The sequence below is a fragment of the Lipophrys pholis genome, assembly GCF_963383615.2.
Source record: "Lipophrys pholis genome assembly, chromosome: 4".
Taxonomy (NCBI): Eukaryota; Metazoa; Chordata; class Actinopteri; order Blenniiformes; family Blenniidae; genus Lipophrys; species Lipophrys pholis.
Window position 1 is genome coordinate 35,820,512 of NC_137637.1, and position 23,040 is coordinate 35,843,551.

The window sequence follows — 23,040 nt, forward strand, 5'->3', positions numbered from 1 at the left end:
CACTTTTTATAAACACTTAAATCCCATTCACCGATTTTTTTTTAATGAGTTAATGTTTTTATGAGGTATTAACATTGAGAAAAATTGCTCAATTTGTTTTTTCCAGTAAATTTTCAGTAAAAACAAAGTTAAAATTATTTTTATCTTGAAAAAAATCTGAATTAACAAAATTGCATTCTCTCCAGAGAATTCATATTTTTATTATTATTATTTTTATGTATTCTAATTGTATGGTTTTTTTCTCCCGTTGAGACCACTTATTTATACATTTCACCCTTTTTTTTTTTTTTTTTTTAATTAAATATAGATTCAAAATACATTTATCCTTTCAATCCTGAAAAACAGCATTTATTTATCCTTTGGTGAATCAGAAATGTTTCCATGCTTGAAAACAGAAGTACAACTGTATTCTTCAAAATCTTTTTCTTCGTGGTTTATTCTATACAGACGATTTCATTATGGAGCGAGTACTTTTGGGGCTGAAAGTTTAGTCGGAGAGATTAAAAAGGAGCGGGATCGTCTTACTGTGGAGCTCCAGCTGATCACTCTCGTGTTTGTCCAGTTTAAAAGTCATTACACCAGAAGAATAACATATATAATCCTACACATGGTGGCTTTAAGTGAGCCAAAATTGAGATTTTATGGCCTCATAATTTCAGTAATTTCAAATATCGCCTTCTTTAAGTAATTAGCAGCTTTAGAATTGTTCCTCTTAGAAGAAGTTTTCTGAACCTGGATATGAAACAGAATAACATTCATCCAGATGCTGGTATAAACATTCATATTAATGTGCAGAATCAAACCCAGGACCTCTGGCTGAGAGGTGACAGTGCTAACCACTACACCAGTGGTTCACAACCTTTTTCCACTGTCACCAACATCTGGAGCCGCTGAACCGCAGGTTGGAATCCATTGTTACACAAACCCCGTTCAACTCCACACCCAGTCTGTAAAAAGACCGAACACATCTGTGCACATGAATTGTTCCCATCAACAAATCCCATGAAAGATCAGAAACACGGTTTTTTCTGTAATTTTATATTGAATTTGCTGATTCGTCCAAAGATTAAGAAATATGCTGGTAAATTTGTCTTTTCTGGAGCTTCCCTCCATCTTTGTTTGGACTCTTACCACAGCTTGGAGAAGTGGGCCGTCCTCAGGGAGACAGACTCCCCGTCACACTCGTTTAGAGGCGGAGAAACTAGTTCAAATCACTTTCTTTTCATGAGATTTGTTGACTGTGAGATAGAAGTTCACATTTCTGAACCGACGTCTTGCAGTTTTGAGCTCCGGTGATTCGAGTGTCTTTTCCATTGATAGTTTGTTGAATGAGGTGAAAAAAGTTAAAGAAAGTCAACCAGGTGACACGCTGTGTCCAGGTCTGGCTCTCGTACTCCTGCAGACTCCGCAGATGTAAACTGGATGGAAGAACGCTCCTGGAAGAAGCTTCTGGAAAACTGAGCGTCCTTTGCTGAGCTCCACGGAGACCTCTCCGTCTCAGAGGAAAAAATTGAATAAAGGCCCACAAAGTTTTCCGGAAGGAAAAAAGGGAGAGACGGAGGAATTTAAAAGGATTTAAAGCCTTCGTGTATCTGTGTGTGTTTCTCTCGCTCTGTCCTTCAGAGGACAGAAAGACAGAGTGAAATCAGACTTCTCCCTCTCTCTGTGCCAGTGTCTCGGTCTGTGTTGCACCAGAAGGCCAGCAGGGGGCGCTGTTAGGACGCTTTGCCCAACTCTATCTTCTTCTGGATGGCCCTAGCCGAGTGGTAGATGAGCGAGTCGATCAGACCGGCCACTAAAGGAGGCAGAAAGAGTTTTTAATACCAATGGTTCATTCAATAATAATGATTATAATAGTAATATTAACAATAATAATGATTATAATAGTAATATTAACAATAATAATAATTATAATAGTAATATTAACAATAATAATGATTATAATAGTAATATTAACAATAATAATGATTATAATAGTAATATTAACAATAATAATAATTATAATAGTAATATTAACAATAATAATAATTATAATAGTAATATTAACAGTAATAATAATAATAATAATTAAAGCTGAAAGCAGCAATGATCAGAACTTCACAATCTGGCCTCTCAGGGTCGGCCTAATCATGGCCTCAATCATGTTCATTAGATTGTGTGTGTATAAATATATATATATATATATATATATATATATATATATTCACATGGAGAAACTGACCTGTGAAAACTCCTCCAATGATGGCACAAACTCCTGTAAGGAAATGTGTGAACGACCTAGGAAAAGACAAATTAAAAAAGGACTTTATCGATAATAAACAATTTCAGGTAAATGATTCCAACATTTAAAGCCAAATGTTATTTAGAAATTTACGCTGACAGGAAACCTTGGAAATATGCTTGTTTGTTCATTAAAGACGTTCCCCCAAAATCCCATAAATTACTCATGAATATATGATGAAAACTGAATCTTCATCTTCATATTCATGTACATCAAATCCTCATATTCACTGTTCGTCTCCACGAAGAGGTCATTTGTGCTTATATTAGTCACCGTTAAGCTTTGGACATATTATTATTTAACATGACTGATCTCATTTTTATCCCGTCTTATTTGACGTTCACATTTCTTTCTATTCATTCTGGGTGTTGGATTCTGCGTGGAACAAAGCCTCTGGGATAATAAAGTATTTCTATTTAATTCATGTCTATTACTTGAATATAATTATTATAGTGAACATTTTGGAGTCGGGGGGCCAATTTGCCATTTTTAACTACTTTTGGTTTTACCTCTATATTTCAACATTAATGACGGTGTAGTTTGAATGTTTGGTGTCTTTTGTTCAGCACAAGCTCACCTATAAGATTCTACTATCATTTACTCATTTTGACAGACTGGATGAACACGCTGGACCTAAAACTGCTAAACAAGTATCCAGAATTCCAGTGGGAAAAGTTAGATTTTTTTTTTTAAATTGAGAGCCACAAACACGCGTATTGAAATCTTTTCACAACTTAGAAAACATACCCAATTACTACAAAGTTATCATCAGATAGATTTGACCAGATCTGGTCCATCAATATTTACTTATACTAAAAATTTAACTGCAACTTTTTTCATCCCCCCAATAATATGTAATCAAGTTCTGCATTTATTAAAGAGATTGATTTTATTTGTTCAAAACAAAGATTTGGTGTGAAAATCTTTTTATCATAAACGTTGGGTTTCTTATATTCTTCGTCGCTCACCTGTGTTTCTCTGTGAATTTCACCATCATGGGTGAGAGCTCGTATAAGACGAAGACCCCCGGCAGCCCCTGGTCTCCGATCAGCCCGTTGGCCACTTTCTCGTGTCTGGTGACCGAGAACTGGTTTGTTTTTAACACCTAAAACAAAGTAGAAACACTAATTAAATCATCAGGTCTGTTCATGAACTGAAGCTACTTCTAATTAACTGCTGCTGCCCAGTAAATAACAACCTGGAACTTAAACGTGTCGGACTCACCTCTCCATCAGTCTTTACGTAAATGGTTGGAACTATTTTCACAAAATACTGATACATCATCGACGCTGTGGAGGAAGAAAAAGGAACATCTGTTCAACATGAAGACACATTTATGTGATACACATGTACATGAATATGTATTTTCTAAAAGGAACAATAGATCTGCTGTGAATTATATCATTCCAATAGTGACGGCCCTCCTCTCCACTAGGTGCTCCTGTTCCTGCCGAAGTCTCATCAGCGGAATGAGTCACACCTGAGCAGGTGTGAAGAGTTAAAGGCTCCCCTCCTCCCACACCGGGCAGCGTCGGAGCACGGCACCCATACATGCACACAATACTGACTACTGAGTTCCACGTTTATCTCAGTTGTCTAATTTTTGTAAATATATATATTGAAACTTTGAAACCTCGTCAGACTCCCTTCATTTGTTATAGTCTCAGAGCCGGGCTGTGACACAATGATGTGGGTTTTTTTATTGGATAAATTACTTTTGTGATCACATTAAGAAAAATGAATTATAAAATGAGGCATTAATAAAAAAACAAGGCAATCCACAGAGCTTTACAGAGAAATAAAGTAAGCACAATAAAGCAACACAATTAGGAATCTGAATCTTAAAGTGATAAAGATTAGAAAATATATTAAAACAAAGAGATTAAGAAATGCATAATAAATGAAGTGCGAACTTTATTAAGATAACACTAATAAAATAAAATATATTGTACTTATATTGAATTTTAACCCAGGAGTTGAAACTAGTCTTGATTATATTTATTGAGTTTTTTCCAATATCTGTGTTACACAGTGGTTGATGTTTTTCTTTGTCTTCGTCTTAAAGCTTGTTTTATTATATTACAAGTTGAAGCTTTTTGTACAGGAAATGTGTCTCTTTAGAAATGCATGTGGGAAACCTGTTCTTGCAGTACTGGAGTGAACCGCTGAGCGGCGCTGTGGCCTCCACCTCGTCCGCTCTTTATCAGCTCTCTTCCTTTTTCCGGTTATGGAAGTCCACTAGAAAGACATTTAATCTGCAGGTGTTTCTCAAACCTACGAGCAAACCAACTCTCGTGCACACACAGCGCTCACGGTAAGGCGGACTTTATACAGAACGTGGTGAAGTTGTGGCGAAAACTCGTGTTTTTTTGTCAGAGGAGACTCGTTTATGAGTCAAGGCCACTGGTGACGTTCGCTCCGTGGTTAGCATGCTAGGCTAACGTGGCTCCAGGGAGGGTAAATAAAGATAAAGAGGACAAATGAGCCAAACATTTAACATTTTTGAGGTTTGAAATCAACAGAAAACCACCACACTGCAGGTCAAGATTGGATTATAGGATACACAGCCTGAACGAAAGAACGCGGAGCTAACGTTAGCCTAGCTTCTGAGTAACCTCCCTGGAGCAGCGTGTTAATGAACAACTAATTATGTCAAACTGGAATTATGCTGGCTGCCACAGTAAACAAAAAACGGTCTTTAAATCTGTGTTTGCATTCTACATTAATACATACTTGGGTTAGAGGACATAGTCCCCGTTTTGCTTGATAATATATGCAACATTCATACAGTAACATGTTTTTCTGAAGCAGGTCACAGAATAAATCAGACTAAATCTGGTGTTAATGTATTAACTGCAGGAACACCTATTTCTCTCAGGTTGGGTCTGTTTGCATTGTGTGATTTTTATTATTCTTTACTCTTTTTTACAATCTCAGACAAGCAGTAAATAAACAGAATTTAAAAACATTATTCTTCTTGGTTGTACCTTGTAAACACCATTTGTTTGTACTGTTGTTTTAAGTACTTAAGTTTTTAACAAGGAGACATGGGGTGACATACTGACCAAAACCTGAGATCAATTGTTCGTGTTGTTATAGCTACAGCTGTGATGGTTACATATACTTTCAACCCCCAAAAAACTGGTGGAAATAAAATGAGGATTTGATCACTCTTTGGTGCATCTGACTGCAATCTGGGTCGCCACGTAGAATTTTTTACTTGCAATCATTCGAGTTTACGATGAGCAGATTCTTTGAAATTCAGTAATTTCAGTGTGCTCATCTTGTATTGAGAGAGAAAAAAAAAAAAGGTTCTGGATCAGCAGGTTCCAACTAGCGGCCCAGCATACCGACTATCATTTTAAGCATTCCACTAACTGCTGTGGATGGACATGTGTAAATGTGAAATCTTTATGGAAAAACTGCAAACACAATGCGTTTACCCTTGAATTGTTGTGTAAATGGGGCCTAAATCTAACAGATACTGCAGAAACTCTAAGACTTTAATGAGCAGCACTGAGCTTTTGAATAGAGCCTAATACTTAGACCACACAGATAATTGAGGAACAACACATGTGGGTCCATATTGATGTCATCACATCTTTCTTCCTCCCCTCTACAGATGCCCGTGGCTGTCGGTCCATACGGCCAAACCCAGCCCAGCTGCTTCGATAGGGTCAAAATGGGCTTTATGATGGGGTTCGCTGTGGGAATGGCTGCTGGTGCCATGTTTGGCACTTTCTCCTGTCTCAGGTAAACTGGCTCCATTATGGACTCACGACTTTTTTCTAACATTATAAATGACTAAGTTGGCTTCTGCGAACAGGGATTTGGCTCATTTGAAGCAGTACGGATAAATTGCTTTCTTTTCATTCTTACACATTATCTACATCAGAAGCTATTTTGAGCAAGACATACTACTAAACGAGTAAACTGCAATAGAAACAGTATAGTTACTGTCAGATTTTTACTGATTGAAGCCTTGTGAACTTTCTCCAGTTACTTTGATATTAGTTGTATTTAATTTTCTTTATATATAGTACCAGTGAAACCTACATGGATATTAAAAACTCTTTCAGAACTAATGTGATAAGTGAAAGTTGTTGGTCATTTCAATTGTATCGGAATGTGTTTGGTCAGCAGACGGAGACAAATGCAGTTATGCTTCATTTAAGAAGTTAATATTTCCTCATCAAACTCTGCTCCATAGCTTCATCTGCCAAATGATTTAAAATTCCAGGCAACATAATACAAGACTTCTAGAGTAATATTTCCTTGTTAGTTAAAGATCAGGACGTGTCTAACCAAGATAAACGTCTTATTTGTCTCGTATGCAGGGTCGGGATGCGCGGCAGGGAGCTGATGGGAGGAGTAGGAAAGACCATGATGCAAAGCGGGGGGACTTTCGGGACGTTCATGGCCATCGGGATGGGGATCCGGTGCTGAGGACCCCCCCCCCCCGTCACCCTCCTCGTACTTCCACAGCTGGGACAAATTCAGCTCCCAGTCGGCTCCACGCTGCTGTGCCCGCTGCCCACCCTCTAGTTTTGTCAATAAAAGCTCATGTTCGACACACTGCTTGTCTCTTATTTTCTGATTGTAGAAGCTTCCTGCTGCACTGAGCTGATTTCACCGTTTCTCTGGCAGGTTGATGTTTGCTTCAGCTGGAAAAACATCCAGACTATTGGATGTTGAAGGATATTTATTCTGTATTTTGCATGACTAGTAAAATTGTAAGTTCTAAGCGTTGATGTTTAAATGCTGTGGAGGCCAGAGAAGCAGACCAGAGCTCACAGATTTGATTTCCACATCATCACTATGGTCGTTTTCCAATTCTTAGAACGCCAGAGCACACGTCATGAGTAACTACTTGCAGGGTGTCCTCAGAAGTGCGGATCTCCTCCGGCATCTCTTGCCAAATGCAATCTGGGTTATTTGTCTTCCCAAGCCTACACAGGTCCGGTGTCAATGCATCCTCGATAAAGTGGGCGGAGCGAGAATACATCCAGGTATTCCATGTGTACTCGGTGAGAAATGGCCTAAGAATTGGGTCAGTACTTGGTCTCCCACTGATGATGTTTCACAAGAACACAAGTATGTGGGTCCTGAACATGACCCTTGACCCAATCAGCTCCATAATGTGGCTGCACCACCGCAGCGGTCAGTGTTGATAGGGGGATTGATAAAGTATGATTAGTTTAGTTGCAACCTCGATGACAAAAGAGACTTTTCTACTTTCCACCAAAGAAATTCTTCAGAACTACAAAACATTTAGTTTCCAAACTATATTAATGGAATTTCAGAACGGATGATTTTTATTGACCGTTTTACCTGTTCAACATGGACTGTGGGCTTTTGGTATATTTTAGTTCAATGGTTTCAAAATCTTTACCATTGCAAACATGACACCCCCATCCTGCAACTACCAAAATAAAGTTGAAGGGACCTTATAACACTGTAGGTGAAATAAAATTGGATTTGTTTTATGCTGTACCGATGACTTCCTCTTCTCTAAGGAGAAACTCCAATTTTTTTTCATTGCTTCAATGATGTAACTATGTTGGTACACTTTTGAACGATTAATCTCGTAAACACTTAAACTAAGGAGTTTTGCGACAAATGAAATAAATGCTGACTCTCCTATTTTTAAGACAAAAAGAAGTTAGACCTTTTAAAATCAAGAGGGCTTCACGACCCCCGTGACTCTTTAGTGCCTCAGAGTGTTGACATGCTAACAACACGTTGAAACTCAGGAAGAGCGAGATATGAATTTCGTTATATTGACAAAAGTATCACAGATGGACAAACAACACAACAGAGATCAGTTTTAATTCTTATTTGAGCATGAAAACAAGACTGAAGCAACTTAATTGGTTATTTTATCTTTAAACAGTTTTTACTGAATGAACTTGAAAAGTTCAATATTTTTCTTTATATATTATAGATTATACTGCAATAACGAGACAAAATGTTGCTCAACGCTTTTTCCAGACAGAAACAGACAATGTGGTTTTCATTTGTGTTGCAGTACAGTGGTTCGATGTGAGCTGCTGTTAGCAAAAACTCTGAATACTTGGAAAGTAACTTGTGTGTTAAAACCCTGCAGCATGAGTGTACGAAGCAGTAACGGCTTGTTTCTCACCTTGTGGAGCTGTGACGTCTGTTCCGTCCAGCGGATTCACAATCCCAGGGTAATCTTTACCGAACGACAGGTGTTTGATCAGGTGGGTCATGTTTATCTGCAGGAAAGAGATGAGATTATAACCTATTTCTCATAAATCCAACAAAAAATTGACTTATAGGAATGTCTGATGTTGCCCAATGTGTACAAGTGCACATTAAAAATTGTGAATATCACTGTAAGGTTGACAGTTCTATCAGACAAATGAACAAGTTTTATTCATTTACAAAATGTATTAATAAAAGAATAATAAACAAGTAGGAATATAGGGAAAAACAGCTGTAATCTCGTGAAATATTGTAATACTTTTAAAATATCAAACCGAAAAAAACTTGAAATAAATGTGAAATATATGAGAACCAGGTTAAAACGTGTTTCAATCATAATCTCGTTTTTTTACAGACTTATACTCTTGATTAAAGAGGGGAAAAAATCTAATGTGATTTTGTATTTTTTTTTTCCTTTAAGATAAAAGATACAGGTAAGACATGAGCACACTTACATTATCCAAACCAAAGCTTTGCAGGTCGTGTACTGTAAAAAAAAAAAAAAAGACTTTAAACAAGATTCAAATTAAATCAGAAAGTGTGATGATTTGCACAGTACTCTATATATTTCTTTTTCAGCTTCATCCTAAAAACAGTTACTCCTGCGTAGTGAAATCTTGATGTTATTATGAAGTAACTGAAACTAAACGAGCTGTAGCATCAAATTATAAACTCCAGATATCGCCAAAATAAAAACGGTAATGAATGCATCACATACTGCATGAATTCGGCTGGAAACATGCAAGTAATAGTTATAAAACGGTGTCATAAACCTGCAGGAAAGCAACAAAAAGTGATGAAATAGGCACAAAATGACATCACACTGTAACTAACACAATACAAACATATCTTTGTTCATGCATCTCTTGAAATCAAGAATCAGACAGCTGTAAAAGAAAACTTAAATAATCTATGAGAATGCTGCTAACATTACCCATAATGCAACACAATCACTAGTGGCTCCTAGTGCTGGTGCTTTCAAGAGTAAGTCCCATATTCAGTATGAGATGTTGTTGGCATACCAGGCCACCAGTTGGCGCTGTTGTTTGTTTTTGTAATGAAACCTTTACGAATGGGAGAACACGGACATTCTAGTGGACAGACGACCAAGTTGGATTGTTATTACGATGACTGTCAAAGGGAAACTACCAAGTCCAGGAGAACACGGACTGGGAGTCATGACATGACAGAGGAAAACAACTGTTCTGATTGTCCATCTACTGAGCAGGTGCAGAACTACTAGAACGACTAAAAAAAAATAGCATTAAATCCATTTATGTACGAGTAAAGTCCACAGACAATACTAAGTTTAAAGCTTTATTTCATTAATATGTTGGTTTCCATAGATGATTATCAATGTTGTTTATTAGCACAGTTGTAGAAAATGACCAAAAGGTAAGTTTCCAACTTCCATTAATTCCATTAAGCACCATTAATCTGATATTCATGTGTTGAGCTGGTGGTGTATGGTGTCACTTTTCAAGCAACATATATCAACCATAACATTATGACCATCAAAAGACCCCACATTCATTGTTCTCCTCTTTTTGATTAGTCAAAAACAAAGTCGTGTTGACTTTTCGTGTTTCATCGGGTCTTCGTCCAAACACTCTGTCTTGTGTCCATTATCGGTGGGAAAAAATGCAGGATGGTTCATGCTTTTGCATGTTTTTACACCAACATGTCATTGATCCCTTCTGCCCGAAAGGATTTCTGTGTTTGTGGTAAACAGTTTAACACACTTGGTAGCTCTTTGAAAATAATCTGTGAATAAAAGATGGACTTACTTTCCACAGAGTGCACTGCAGAAAGAAGAGAGAAGAGTCACTGTGATGATGCAGGTACACAACAAACTGTCATGTCGGAGGGAGGGGAGTCAGAAAGACATGGAGAAATACAGAAACCCTCCAATACGACCCATTTGTGCACAGTTTGAAAGTATTAAAAGCATAACTTCCAGATTTGAGAGGCTTATATTCGGTTTACTTCTGATTGAGAGGAGATTTTGTCAGTGACTGTGCAGCCCCAGAATGAGAGGGGAGGGGGGCAGAATGAGGACGAGGCCGGTCTCATTTCAGCCACAGCCTCATCCAAAGTCCTCGAGTGAGTCTTGTCTCTTGCTTCTGCTGTTTAACATGTGAAGGTCACACCAACTCTTTCAACCTGTGAGATTAATGTACTTCATTAATCTCACATTACAGGATTTGTTGTGTCCAGAGGAGGAAACTAAGAGTGAAAGTGCATCACAAGCTTCAAATACTTTATGGCTGTGAATCAATTAAAATGGTTTCACCTGGTTATTTTTGAGAATTAATCACATTTTCTGCAAATGAACAGAGATATTTATATTGTGAATGTTGATTTTAATGCCAGTATTGGGTCTAGTACTGTACAGAGTACTGGTACTTGTAAAAACTCCCCAATACAACGAAGCGAGTATTAAGTGACATCATCTGTCAGCAGCAGGTAGACAAGAGAGCACGAGCAAAGTCAGCTGTTTGGAGATTCTTTCAATAATAATAATAATAATACTGCAATAAAAAGATAATATAAAAAAATAAAATAATATTATTATTATTGTTATTTAACAAGAGTAATCATGTTGTGTTTCTTTACGCATGTGGTAGCTGTTTACTGTTAATGTCCTTCTCTGGCCGAGTGACACATGTGATGGGCACATATAACAAAGTGACAAAAATGAAAAGGACCATGACACAAATACAAGAAAACACACTTAAAGGAGCAAAAATGAGAAGAAAATGCATACAAATGTTGACCAGACAACTGTGTGAGTAAACAGTGCAGTGGTCTTTAAGACAGACGTGGAAATCACTGCTTTTAAACTCAAATGAAAAGAATTCAAGGGTGTTGAAAACTTTTCCAGGGTTTGTCGTGTGTACGAGCAGAAGAATAGCAGGAGAAGCATCTTACCGTGAACATGAGACTGCTGAAAACTTTTTCCAGGAGCAAAGTGGAAGTTTCCCGCCACCTGAGGCAGAAAAAAAATAAAAAATAAAAAATAAACAAACATGAAAAGAATCTGGGTTTAGACAGGGTATTAAATCTGCTAAAAGGGCAACAAAACATAACATTTAAAGACATTTTGTAAAAATGCAACTTCAAGACCATCATATTTCACCATCATGGAAAGAAAAATTAATTTAAAAAATGTATATTTGAAAAGTTTCCTCAAATGGTGCACTGCATTTTTTTTTATGTGATAAGAATGAAATACAACCAAAAGAAAAATAGGTTTTGTTATACCACTTTGCACCACAAGATGGTACAGTGAGTAACTACTTCTCTTTCTTTAATTACATTTAAGTACAGAAGAAGCCACAGATTCTGAAAAAAGGAACATTTTGAAGGAAAAGAAATTCTGCCACTTCGCAGCAAACAGCAGCAAGCTGCTAAAACTGGGAACCCAAAAGGGACAATTTGCCCTCGTTTACACGACTCTGTTTTCAAGTGAAAATGCCAAACTTGTATACGACTGTCCATGTTCTCCCATTGTTAAGGGTTATAGCGTATTGTCCTCTGCACGCGTGTGTGTGTGTGTGTGGTTTCATTACAAAAACAGACAGCAACCACTAGTGGTCGGACAAGAAAGCAAGATCATTTTCAGAATGTTGCCGTGTAAACGTGAAACTTTTCTGAAACGGAAACCAAAAAATAATGTGTTTTCACTTGAAACACTGTCGTAAAAACAGAGCCTTAAATTCTACATATTGTACATTTAAAGGCAGAATGTAGAGTTGCACAATGCAGTATATCACAAAAAAAGCATGTGGTGTAAATCAGGGTCAAGAGAAAGAGCAGTGGTTGTAGTAACAAATAATAATACCAATAATGCAAAAGTTTTATATAGCGCTTTACATTGCATTATGTATTCCATCCATTCTGGATGGTGGTAAACTACGTATGTAGCCACAGCTGCTCTGGAGCAGACTGACGGAAGAGAAGCTGCTAATCTGCACCATTGGCCCCTCTGACCACCACCAACCACTCACTCTCACTGCATCCACCCTCTGACCACCACCAACCACTCACTCTCACTGCATTCACCCTCTGACCACCACCAGCCACTCACTCTCACTGCATTCACCCTCTGACCACCACCAACCACTCACTCTCACTGCATCCACCCTCTGACCACCACCAACCACTCACTCTCACTGCATCCACCCTCTGACCACCACCAACCACTCACTCTCACTGCATTCACCCTCTGACCACCACCAGCCACTCACTCTCACTGCATTCACCCTCTGACCACCACCAACCACTCACTCTCACTGCATTCACCCTCTGACCACCACCAACCACTCACTCTCACTGCATCCACCCTCTGACCACCACCAGCCACTCACTCTCACTGCATCCACCCTCTGACCACCACCAACCACTCACTCTCACTGCATTCACCCTCTGACCACCACCAACCACTCACTCTCACTGCATCCACCCTCTGACCACCACCAACCACTCACTCTCACTGCATTCACCCTCTGACCACCACCAGCCACTCACTCTCACTGCATTCACCCTCTGACCACCACCAACCACTCACTCTCACTGCATTCACCCTCTGACCACCACCAACCACTCACTCTCACTGCATCCACCCTCTGACCACCACCAGCCACTCACTCTCACTGCATTCACCCTCTGACCACCACCAACCACTCACTCTCACTGCATTCACCCTCTGACCACCACCAGCCACTCACTCTCACTGCATTCACCCTCTGACCACCACCAACCACTCACTCTCACTGCATTCACCCTCTGACCACCACCAACCACTCACTCTCACTGCATTCACCCTCTGACCACCACCAACCACTCACTCTCACTGCATTCACCCTCTGACCACCACCAACCACTCACTCTCACTGCATTCACCCTCTGACCACCACCAACCACTCACTCTCACTGCATTCACCCTCTGACCACCACCAACCACTCACTCTCACTGCATTCACCCTCTGACCACCACCAACCACTCACTCTCACTGCATTCACCCTCTGACCACCACCAACCACTCACTCTCTCACCCTGGCAGTTTGGGGTTCAGTGTCTTGCCCAAGGACACTTCGGCACGTAGACAGGCAGGAGAATCTGCAATCGAATCAAATCTGCAACCTTCCGATTGGGAGACGACTGCTCTACCAACCAAGCCATTACCATAGTCCAGTGGCGGCTGGTGATAAATTTCTTAGGTGGGGCTCTTCATTATTACCCCTCCCATGAAACATTTAAACGGCTATTGAACAGAGAGCACTTATTAAGACTCTTTTCAACATACTTGTAAACAAATAGAAGCAGAAGCTTCATTAGTCCCTTTTAGAAAATGAATTTGTTTTGGGGCTGGTTTACTGGAAATTACAGTTAGTCTGAGTTTAGGGGAAACAAAAGGTATATCAGGTATATTTTCAAACAACACATCAATTCTTCTCTCTTGAAAAAAACCTTAAAAAAAATATACTGCTACCTTATCGTGGTGGGTGAGTTTGAGTACCTGAATGATCCTAGAAGCAACGTTGTCGGGGGGCTTGCCCCCCAGTAGGATCTACCAAGGAAAACTGGTCCGAGGTGACGAGTCAGACTAAAAGCAGTTCAAAAAGCCCCTATGGATAAACACCCAAAGAGAAGTGTGACGTCGCCCGGTAAGGCACAGCCAGAGCCTCACCCTGGAGCCAGGCCTGGGGTTGGGGCTCACATGCGAGCGCCTGGTGGCAGGGCCTTTACCCGTGGGGCCTGGCCGGGTTAGGGTTAGGAATACTTCAAGGATCCCCTTAATCCCACCATCACGTCTTCCGCTGAGGAAGCAGAGGCTGGGTTCTCAGAGGTAGACTCGTCCATTACCCAAGCTGAAGTCACCGAGGTAGTTGCTAAGCTCCTCGGTGGCAAGGCACCGGGACTGGATGAGATTTACCCTGAGTTCCTTCGGTCTCTGGATGTGCAGGGACTGTCCTGGCTGACACGTCTCTGCACCATTGCGTGGCGGTCGGGGACAGTGCCTCTGGAGTGGCAGACCGGGGTGGTAGTCCCTCTTTTCAAGAGGGTGTGTTCCATCTACAGGGGGATCACACTCCTCAGCCTCCAAGGGAAAGTCTATTCCAGAGTACTGGAGAAGAGGATCCGGCCGTTAGTCGAACCTCGGATCCAAGAGGAACAATGCGGTTTTCGTCCTTGTCACGGAACGCTGGACCAGCTCTATCCTCTCCACCGGGTGCTCGAGGGTTCATGGGAGTTCGCCCAATCAGTCTACATGTGTTTTGTGGACCTGGAGAAGGCGTTTGACCGTGTCCCTCGGGACGTCCTGTGGGCGGTGCTCCGGAAGTATGGAGTCCAGGACCCTTTGCTAAGGGCTGTTCGGTCCCTGGACGCCCGGAGCAGGAGTTTGGTTCACATTGCCGACAGTAAGTCGGACCTGTTCCCAGTGCACGCTGGCCTCCGGCAGGGCTGTCCTTTGTCACCGGTTCTGTTCATAACTTTTACGGACAGAATTTCTAGGAACAGCCAGGGACCGGAGGGGGTCCGGTTTGGGGACCACAGGATCTCGTCTCTGCTCTTTGCAGACGATGTGGTCCTGGTGGCTTCATCAAACCTGGACCTTCAGCGTGCACTGGCGCGGTTCGCAGCCGAGTGTGAAGCAACTGGGATGAGGATCAGCACCTCTAAATCCGAGGCCATGGTTCTCGACCGGAAAAAGGTGGCTTGACCCCTTCAGGTGGGTGGAGAGACCTTGTCCCAAGTGGAGGAGTTCAGGTATCTCGGGGTCTTGTTCACGAGTGGAGGGAAGATGGAGCGTGAGATCGACAGGCGGATCGGTGCAGCGTCTGCAGTTATGTGGTTGCTGTATCGTTCCGTCCTGGTGAAGGAGTGAAGCCAAAAGGCGAGGCTCTGGATTTACCGGTCGATCTTCCTTCCTCCCCTCACCTATGGTCATGAGCTTTGGGTCATGACTGAAAGAAGGAGATCCTGGATCCAAGCGGCTGAAATGAGTTTCCTCCGTAGGGTGGCTGGGCGCCCCCTTAGAGATAGGGTGAGGAGCTCCGTCACCAGGGAGGAGCTCGGAGTAGAGCTGCTGCTCCTCCACATCCAGAGGAGCCAGCTGAGGCTTGGGCATCTGTTTGGGATGTCCCCCGGACGCCCCCTAGGGAGGTGTTCCGGGCATGTCCCTCCGATATGAGGCCTCGGGGCAGACCTAGGACACGCTGGAGGGACTATGTCTCTCGGCTGGCGTGGGAACGCCTCGGGGTTCCACCGGAAGAGGTGGAGGACGTGTCTGGGGCGAGGGAAGTCTGGACATCCCTGCTGAGACTGCTGCCTCCACGACCCGGCCCCGGGTAAGAGGAGGACTATGGATGGATGGATGGATGGATGGATGGATGGATGGATGGATAAAGTTGAACCTGTCTTGCAACTTTTGAGCCAAATTTCTTCTTTCAAACCAGTAAATTAGAAGAGATGTAACAGAGTTAATAATCAGACACTCAACGCTTGTCTTCAAGTCAACATCTCATAGAAACGTGCAAGAACAAACCAGAACGGACTTTAAGCCAATCACTGAACAGGTCTGGCCAGGGGCGATTTAAAAAGCGCCCCAAGTCTCGGATATGAAATTACTCTGATTTGTTGAATTTTCTGTCAGTTGCTCTGGTGTTAATCAGTAACTGGTGAGATCGCTACTAAGCCCCGCCTCCACAGGGCAGCTTTCCTCATCGCCCCAGGCTGCGCACACACACACACACACACACACACACACACACACACACACACACACACACACACACACACACACACACACACACACACACACACACACACACACACACACACACACACACACACACACACACACACACACACACACACACACACACACACACACACACACACACACACACACACACACACACACACACACACACACACTTCACCTTGTTGACCTCCAGGAAGCCGTAAACCTGACAGCCTTCATTTTTCTGCTCCTGCATCTTCTGTGTGAAGCCCTCTCTCTTGCACTGCTCGATGGTGTCGGCGCTCTTGAACGCCCACCCGCGCCGCCGGTATGCTTCCCGGACGTCGTCGCAGGTGTTGCAACATCTGCACAAACATCAAGGAGGAGCAGAGTGAGAATGTCAGAGGGGTACGGAGTAAACAGGGGGACGTGATCATAGTGTGGGACGTCTTACTTGAGGTCTTCTGTCTCGGCTCCGTAACAGCTCTCACATCTATTTGGGTCCAGAGTGCTGGGATCAAACACTTTGCCGTTGTCAGTCGTACCCAGTTCTGAATTACAAAACAACAAATTATCATCATAAGCAACCAGCAAATGTATCTTGGGGATGTTTTGTTTTTTTAATTTTATGATAGCAAATGAAAGGTAACCGATTTTAACAAAAATTTTACATATAAAAGGTCATTAAGCATAATGCATATTATTGCAGGAACTTAAGAAACTTAAGAAAACCCATCCCCAAATTCCACTTGCACCTTGAGGGTAGCAAGTGGTCCACCTACTAAAAACAGAACTTAAGGCAAACAAATTTAAATAATCAGAATCACAATAATCATAATAAAATATAACAGAAATAAAATAATGATAATAATAAAAAAATAGCTATATAAGAGAAATGTAGAATAATAAAAGTATTTAAAAAAATTGAAATGAATGTATAGATAGGAGAGGAGACGGGGGATTAGTCAGGGGGCAGAGTGTTCAGGGAAGCAATATAAGACCAAACAGATTGCTATTTTTCAAAAACATTTGTCAGAACTGCCTCTGATAGAGTGTGTGATCTTTTCTAATTTTAAGAAGGACATGACATTGGTGAGCCATTGACTGCAAGATGGAGCTTTCTTGGACTTCCACAAGAGCAATATACGATGCCTGTCTAGTAGAGAGGTAAATGTTATGATCCCAAACTGTTTTTGTGAACCAAGTTAGGAAGCCCAAATATGGCTACGTGTAAGGGAAATATATGTTTTTAAGATTTAAATACATGCACTTAATCTAGGATAACTACAATTAACCTGAGGCCCCGTTTACATGACGTTTCAAGTGATAAAGCATCGTTTTTGAGTTTTCGTTTCAGAAAAGTTTTGCGTTTCCACAGCAATATTTTGGAAACTGTCTGTTTACACAAAAATGGCAGAAACGATGAAAACAATGTCGTTTTCATGATGGGCCACTCGTGGGTGTTGCTGGTTGTTTTAGTAATGTAAACACACACATGCAGCAGAGAACAATGAGCTCTAAACATTAACACTGGAAGAACACTGACATTCTGTTGGACAAACCACCAAGTTAGATTGTTATTACGGTGACTGTCAAAACAAAAGTACCAAGTACCAGGAGAACATGGACTGGGTGTCATGACACTCTGGAGGCTGCCATTGTTGTTATTGTCCGCCTACTGAGCATGTGCAGAAGAACTAATTACCACGGCCGTGGTGCACATGCGCAGTAGCAGCATTTCTGCCGTCTACATGGAGCTGGAGCCCAAGCATTTTCAGAAAGTTGCGCTTTCCCCCCATTTCCACGGAAAAAGCGTTTTCAAAAAGTTCCACCTTAAAACCGTTTCCAAAATTTGAGTTTTCAGTGTCTTTGAAGCACTGTTGTTGTATTAACAGACACACAAAATGGAACAAAAGTTGAGCATTTTCACTTGTAAACATGTAAAGGAGGGTTAGGGTGAGCTGAACCCTGAGTTCATACGGCTGTGCTGCTGTGCTGACCGTTGACTGAACCGGGTCAACGGTCATACTTGTATGGATCAGACACCAACCTGACACCGACTCTGGAAGGCCGGCTGACATGCACATGTTAACTCTAACTCCACACATGACATTAACCACCAAGCAGATGATGTGTAAAGTGGGGATAAAGTCCTACCATGTTTCTCTGCCTCCTGGGTGACCGGGTTGAGGTCTTTATCCAGCCGCTGTTTGAACAGATTGTGCTCGACGTCCAGCTGCTGCTCGCCCGCCACGTCCATGGCGTCTATACTGAGGTCTGAGAGCAGCAAGTTCACAATTAACATGCGTCAACGTCCACACGTACGAGCTTGGACGGAACAGAAGGTAACGGCACTTACAGGCGCAGGGCATGTGAGGGAAAATGACATCGATGTTGATTTTTAGTTTGTCTCCTCTCGTCGTGTCGACATAGAGCTCCGGGTGGACCTGCAGCACAGAGAGTCTCAATCATGGAGCCCAAACACAACATCCATCGTCCATGGGCTGTATTCTCATGTACAGAGGTGCTGATCACTACACTACTCCAGACTCATCACACCCAGGATAAATGGAGAAATATCTTTTTGCTTTTGATTTTTGTATTAAAAAAATTGTAAAGTGTAAGAACTTTTTACAATTTAACCCAGAATAATAAAGGTAACCGTTTTTGACCTCAAAGAAGAAAGGTTAAGTGCTCATCTTGACTCCATGTCACTCAACACATCAAGGCAGAAATCTGAGTGAAAAGAAAAAGAAAAAGAAAAAGAAAAAGAAAAAGAAAAAGAAAAGGAAATCTGAGTGTAATTACGAACTCTAACCTGAAATTCAGTAATCACATTAAAACAATAACAAAATAAAGAATTACATTACCAAACTAATTTTTATTTATTCATTATGCCTTTTTAATAGCTTTACTTTAATGTAGTTTACTTTATTTTTTTGTAAAGCTCCGTGAATTGCCTCGCGTTTGAATGCTGCTATAGAAATACATTTGCTTTTAACGTGCTGTGAAGACGACTTTAAATATGGACAGAAAAAGACAAAAAGAAATGGGAAAATAATAGAAACAAAACTGAATAAATTTGAAGAAAAAAAAATAGCAAATGAAAAAGAAAATAAACAGCTTTGATTATTTAGAAAGCTATAATCTTACTTTTCATCTTATTGGAGTTTTCTCAGGTTTGAAATCTTAGTTGGAGTTAAAATGTGTCAGTCTAGTGAAGCTGAAATCTTCCACTTGAATAATGAGACTCATCAGACCAGTCTGACAGGGAACATTCCTGAAAGTTGATCCTATTCATCTGGAACTAGAGAACGATTTTAATCACAGTTTTCACTTCTTGGTTACTCACTTTTAGCTTGGATGGCATCCAGAGAGTCATGATTATGATCAGACACTTTATAGTAGATAACCAATGGATAGAATTACACCAACTTGTTTTGAATCATTGAAAATTTAATTGACCAAACTTTACGAAGAAGGTTTAGTTTGAATTGTCGCAGTTTTAATTTGCAATAATCCAAGTGGAATGTTATAATATTATTAAATTCAGTTTGTCAAAGTAGGATTGTCTGCTCCTCGCGTCAAGCTGCAGGTCATTTTTATAATATCAACTATAACACAAGCTCAATAAATCATTTGATTCATCACGTGTGCTGAAGTTGGAGCAGCTGCATTCATAACACATGAAGCACTCAGTGATCCAACTTCACAGCAGTAAAAGCCTGACAGCCAGGGCTCATCAGTCTAGCTTGGGTCTGTAAAACAGATAGATTTTCATCTGTAATGAAGTAAAGTTAACAGATTAGGGATGTCGCGTTATCCCATTTCCACTTCATGATTATTGAGTGTATAAAATATTACAACATCAACATAAACTGAAACAATAATGATTCAAGTTAGTTTAAATTGTTTCACAAACTCATCCTCAGAAATGTTAACAGTGTTTGGAAATATTTTAAGTATTATATATCAAAGGTCATGTGACTTATATAGCAGTACATATCACCTGTGACCACTCAGGTCACTGTCTGACCTGTAACCAGAAAACTGCTCCAGTACCACATGTAAGCCTCCATTTCTTCTGGATTTGGAATGGAAAATATAAATGTGAGTTTTCTCGTCCACCTTGTGACTCTAACTTACCAGCCTGCCTCCACTGATGCTGTATGCTTAGCATAGACCGAAAAAAACATAACTAAGCTTGTACACTCAGCGTGGCAAGCGATGGATGTACTACCACAGTGTGAGACAACAGGATAACATGAGCTCACCTCTTTAGTGAGATAGTACTGCAGCTCAGAGACGAACAGGATTAACATGATGACTCCGCTGATGATCGTCACTGCAGGGGAAAAAGTTCAATATTAATATAATTAATTATAATATAATAAAAGTTTCTAAAGTCTGCAAAGCAGACATTAGAAATCCTTGTTCAAACACAGAGGAGGGAGGTCTCAAGAACAACTCAACACATGCTCCTCTGCACTTGTAAAATATTTAATAAGTCAAGTAATATTTCAAGATATCGAGACACAATGTTTCCTCAAGTTATTAAACTCTGTTCACCATCACTCTTCTTCTGCATTGGGAGGGCATGAAAGAGTCCAGCTCACATGCTGAGCTGGTGAGGAAATGTATGTGAACAATTAAGAATTTCAGAAATTTCTGCAATATTTGGTCATTAAAACGTCATCTGGGTTTAATCTAAACCATTAATATGGACACACAATGCAAATACACAGCGCTGGTGGAAGCAATAACTTCAACAGTCTGGTAGCTTCTGATAAGAGCCTCACAACACTCAGGAGGAAACGTGGAGCTGTATTTCACACAGGATCTCAGGATTAGTGTCTTGAGGTCATTTCCACATGGATTAAATTATTATGTGCAGATTGTATATTTCCTCAAAGTTAGAGTCTTCAAACCGAAGATCATCCACACACTTTTCTTTCCACTGTACGAAGGAATTTGACATGATTACCAGACTGACATACAACGAGTAGGAAAATCAACAGGAGAAACTAACTTTTCTGTATTTAAAACTGTTGCAGACCGTTCAAACTCAGAATGTTTGCCTAAGTCAGTCGTTCTCAATCTAAGATGTCCTTGGTTCAGAGCAACAGAGATCACAAAGGAGACCTGACAAGGACTTTCTCCCGAGGCTACCAAATTTAGATTTGCATGTTAATTGGAATTGGACACTTTCTGGAATACAGAACTGCTGATTGCTTTTATTTTCCTCAGGTTGCTGAGGAGTTTGTGTACTTGGGTTGGTTGTAATGTTTCAGCAAATCAGATTAATAGAAGGGTTAGGGTTAGCATGCCTCACAGCGAGAAGGTCTGGGTTCAAATACCGTCTGGGGCCTTTCGGTGTGGAGTTTGCATGTATGTGGGTTTTCTCCCACAGTCCAAAAACATGCATAACGTTAATTGGTTACCCTAAATTGCCCCAAGGTGTGAATGTGACTGTGTGCGCCTTTATTCTGCGATGGACTGGAGACTGTCCAGGTTGTATCCTGCCCTCGCTGAGAGTAAACTGGGATTGGCTCCAGCGTTCCTGCACAGGATTGAGCAGTATATATGTTTTGATAGAAACCACTGATCAAATTCACAATCATTTATATAAAGATGTCAGACCACATGACTAATGCTTTGGGAACAGTTACACACATCACGTGTCAAGACATTTTTTTGGTTCTTAAAACAAAATACAAATAATCTTCCAAGTTTTGTATTTACAAATTCAACCATGTCAAAGGTAATTAAATAAAATGGAGACATCATTGAGCCATGATAATGATAATGATAGTAATAATAATGATAATAATAATGATAATAAAAATAATAATAATAATATATAGAGTAAAACCATGACAGTGTTGAAGCTGATGTTACATTATCACAGGTTTAGATGCACCACTGTTAAAATTTGAAAAGCAATGATGTCTACTCTTGTGGTATTAGGGCCTGGTCATGAATATTTGAGGGTGTGTCCAGCTGTATTTTGGAGATTTTAAATCGTCTGTTGCTTTCAGAGGGTTTCTTCTTGTTGTTAGCCGTTAGCTGCTAACAGTCAGTCTGAATGGCTGCTGCTCTCTTACCGGTCGCTCCTCCCCACGTCTTCACTCGGAAATCCTCCAGAGTTTTGGGATAGGCGTCAAACTGCTTCAGCTTGTTTAGAGTGTCCATTTTTCGAGCCACAAATCCACAAATCCCCCGAAAAAAGCCAAAATGTTACCAGCAGATTCTTGCACTACACACATTCATCAGTCCCTTCACTTCCGGGACACGCACGAGGGCCACGCACGGACGGGGGTGGGGGGGGGGGGGGTCCCACCAATCAGCGGCCGCCGCGTGATTCATCCTGTTTCCTCCTTAGTATCTAAAATACAATTTTAATTAAATTAAAGAAAAGAAAAAATATTACCATTGAATTAATTACATTTTTAAAAATGTATTTTTTTTAATTAAAATTAAACAAAGTAAAATTAAATAAAATCAAATGCTATTAATTCTCAAAAATGGCAGTATTTTTTTGTTTGACAATTTAAAAAAAAAGGCTTTTATTTTTTTGGTTAAAAGCATGGAACATTAACATATTCCAAAAGTTTAAAACAATTTTATGAAATTCTTTGACATTTACAGTATCTTAAATGTTTGGGTATTTACATAAATATGATCCAAGTCCAACATTATGTAAAAAAAAAAAATCTCATCAAATATAAAAACATACAAATACACAGCTATAAAATTTCAAATTCCATCCATCTTCTCCTT

General features: G+C 40.5%; 2 protein-coding genes across 3 annotated transcripts; one reads left to right on the top strand and one right to left on the bottom strand.

Annotated features, from left to right (window-relative positions):
• Positions 1 to 217: 217 nt before the first annotated feature.
• Positions 218 to 22,564, bottom strand: ergic3 (ERGIC and golgi 3). Of its 2 annotated transcripts, XM_080462487.1 has the most exons (14): positions 22,365 to 22,551; positions 20,535 to 20,605; positions 18,620 to 18,707; positions 18,418 to 18,537; positions 16,715 to 16,811; positions 16,460 to 16,625; positions 11,441 to 11,498; positions 10,297 to 10,311; positions 8,965 to 8,996; positions 8,424 to 8,520; positions 3,506 to 3,570; positions 3,250 to 3,386; positions 2,222 to 2,277; positions 297 to 1,795 (listed from the first exon to the last, which is right to left on the bottom strand). In XM_080462487.1, exons 1-14 carry the CDS (start codon positions 22,450 to 22,452, stop codon positions 1,716 to 1,718), a joined length of 1,170 nt encoding a protein of 389 aa, XP_080318613.1. In that variant the 5' UTR covers positions 22,453 to 22,551; the 3' UTR covers positions 297 to 1,715. The 2 variants fall into 2 exon arrangements, with proteins under 2 accessions (XP_080318614.1, XP_080318613.1); XM_080462488.1 differs by lacking the exon at positions 10,297 to 10,311 and having other exon boundaries at positions 218 to 1,795; positions 22,365 to 22,564.
• romo1 (reactive oxygen species modulator 1) lies at positions 4,485 to 6,856 on the top strand. Its single transcript, XM_080460871.1, has 3 exons — positions 4,485 to 4,595; positions 5,904 to 6,034; positions 6,619 to 6,856. Exons 2-3 carry the CDS (start codon positions 5,904 to 5,906, stop codon positions 6,725 to 6,727), a joined length of 240 nt encoding a protein of 79 aa, XP_080316997.1. The 5' UTR covers positions 4,485 to 4,595; the 3' UTR covers positions 6,728 to 6,856.
• Positions 22,565 to 23,040: the final 476 nt, after the last annotated feature.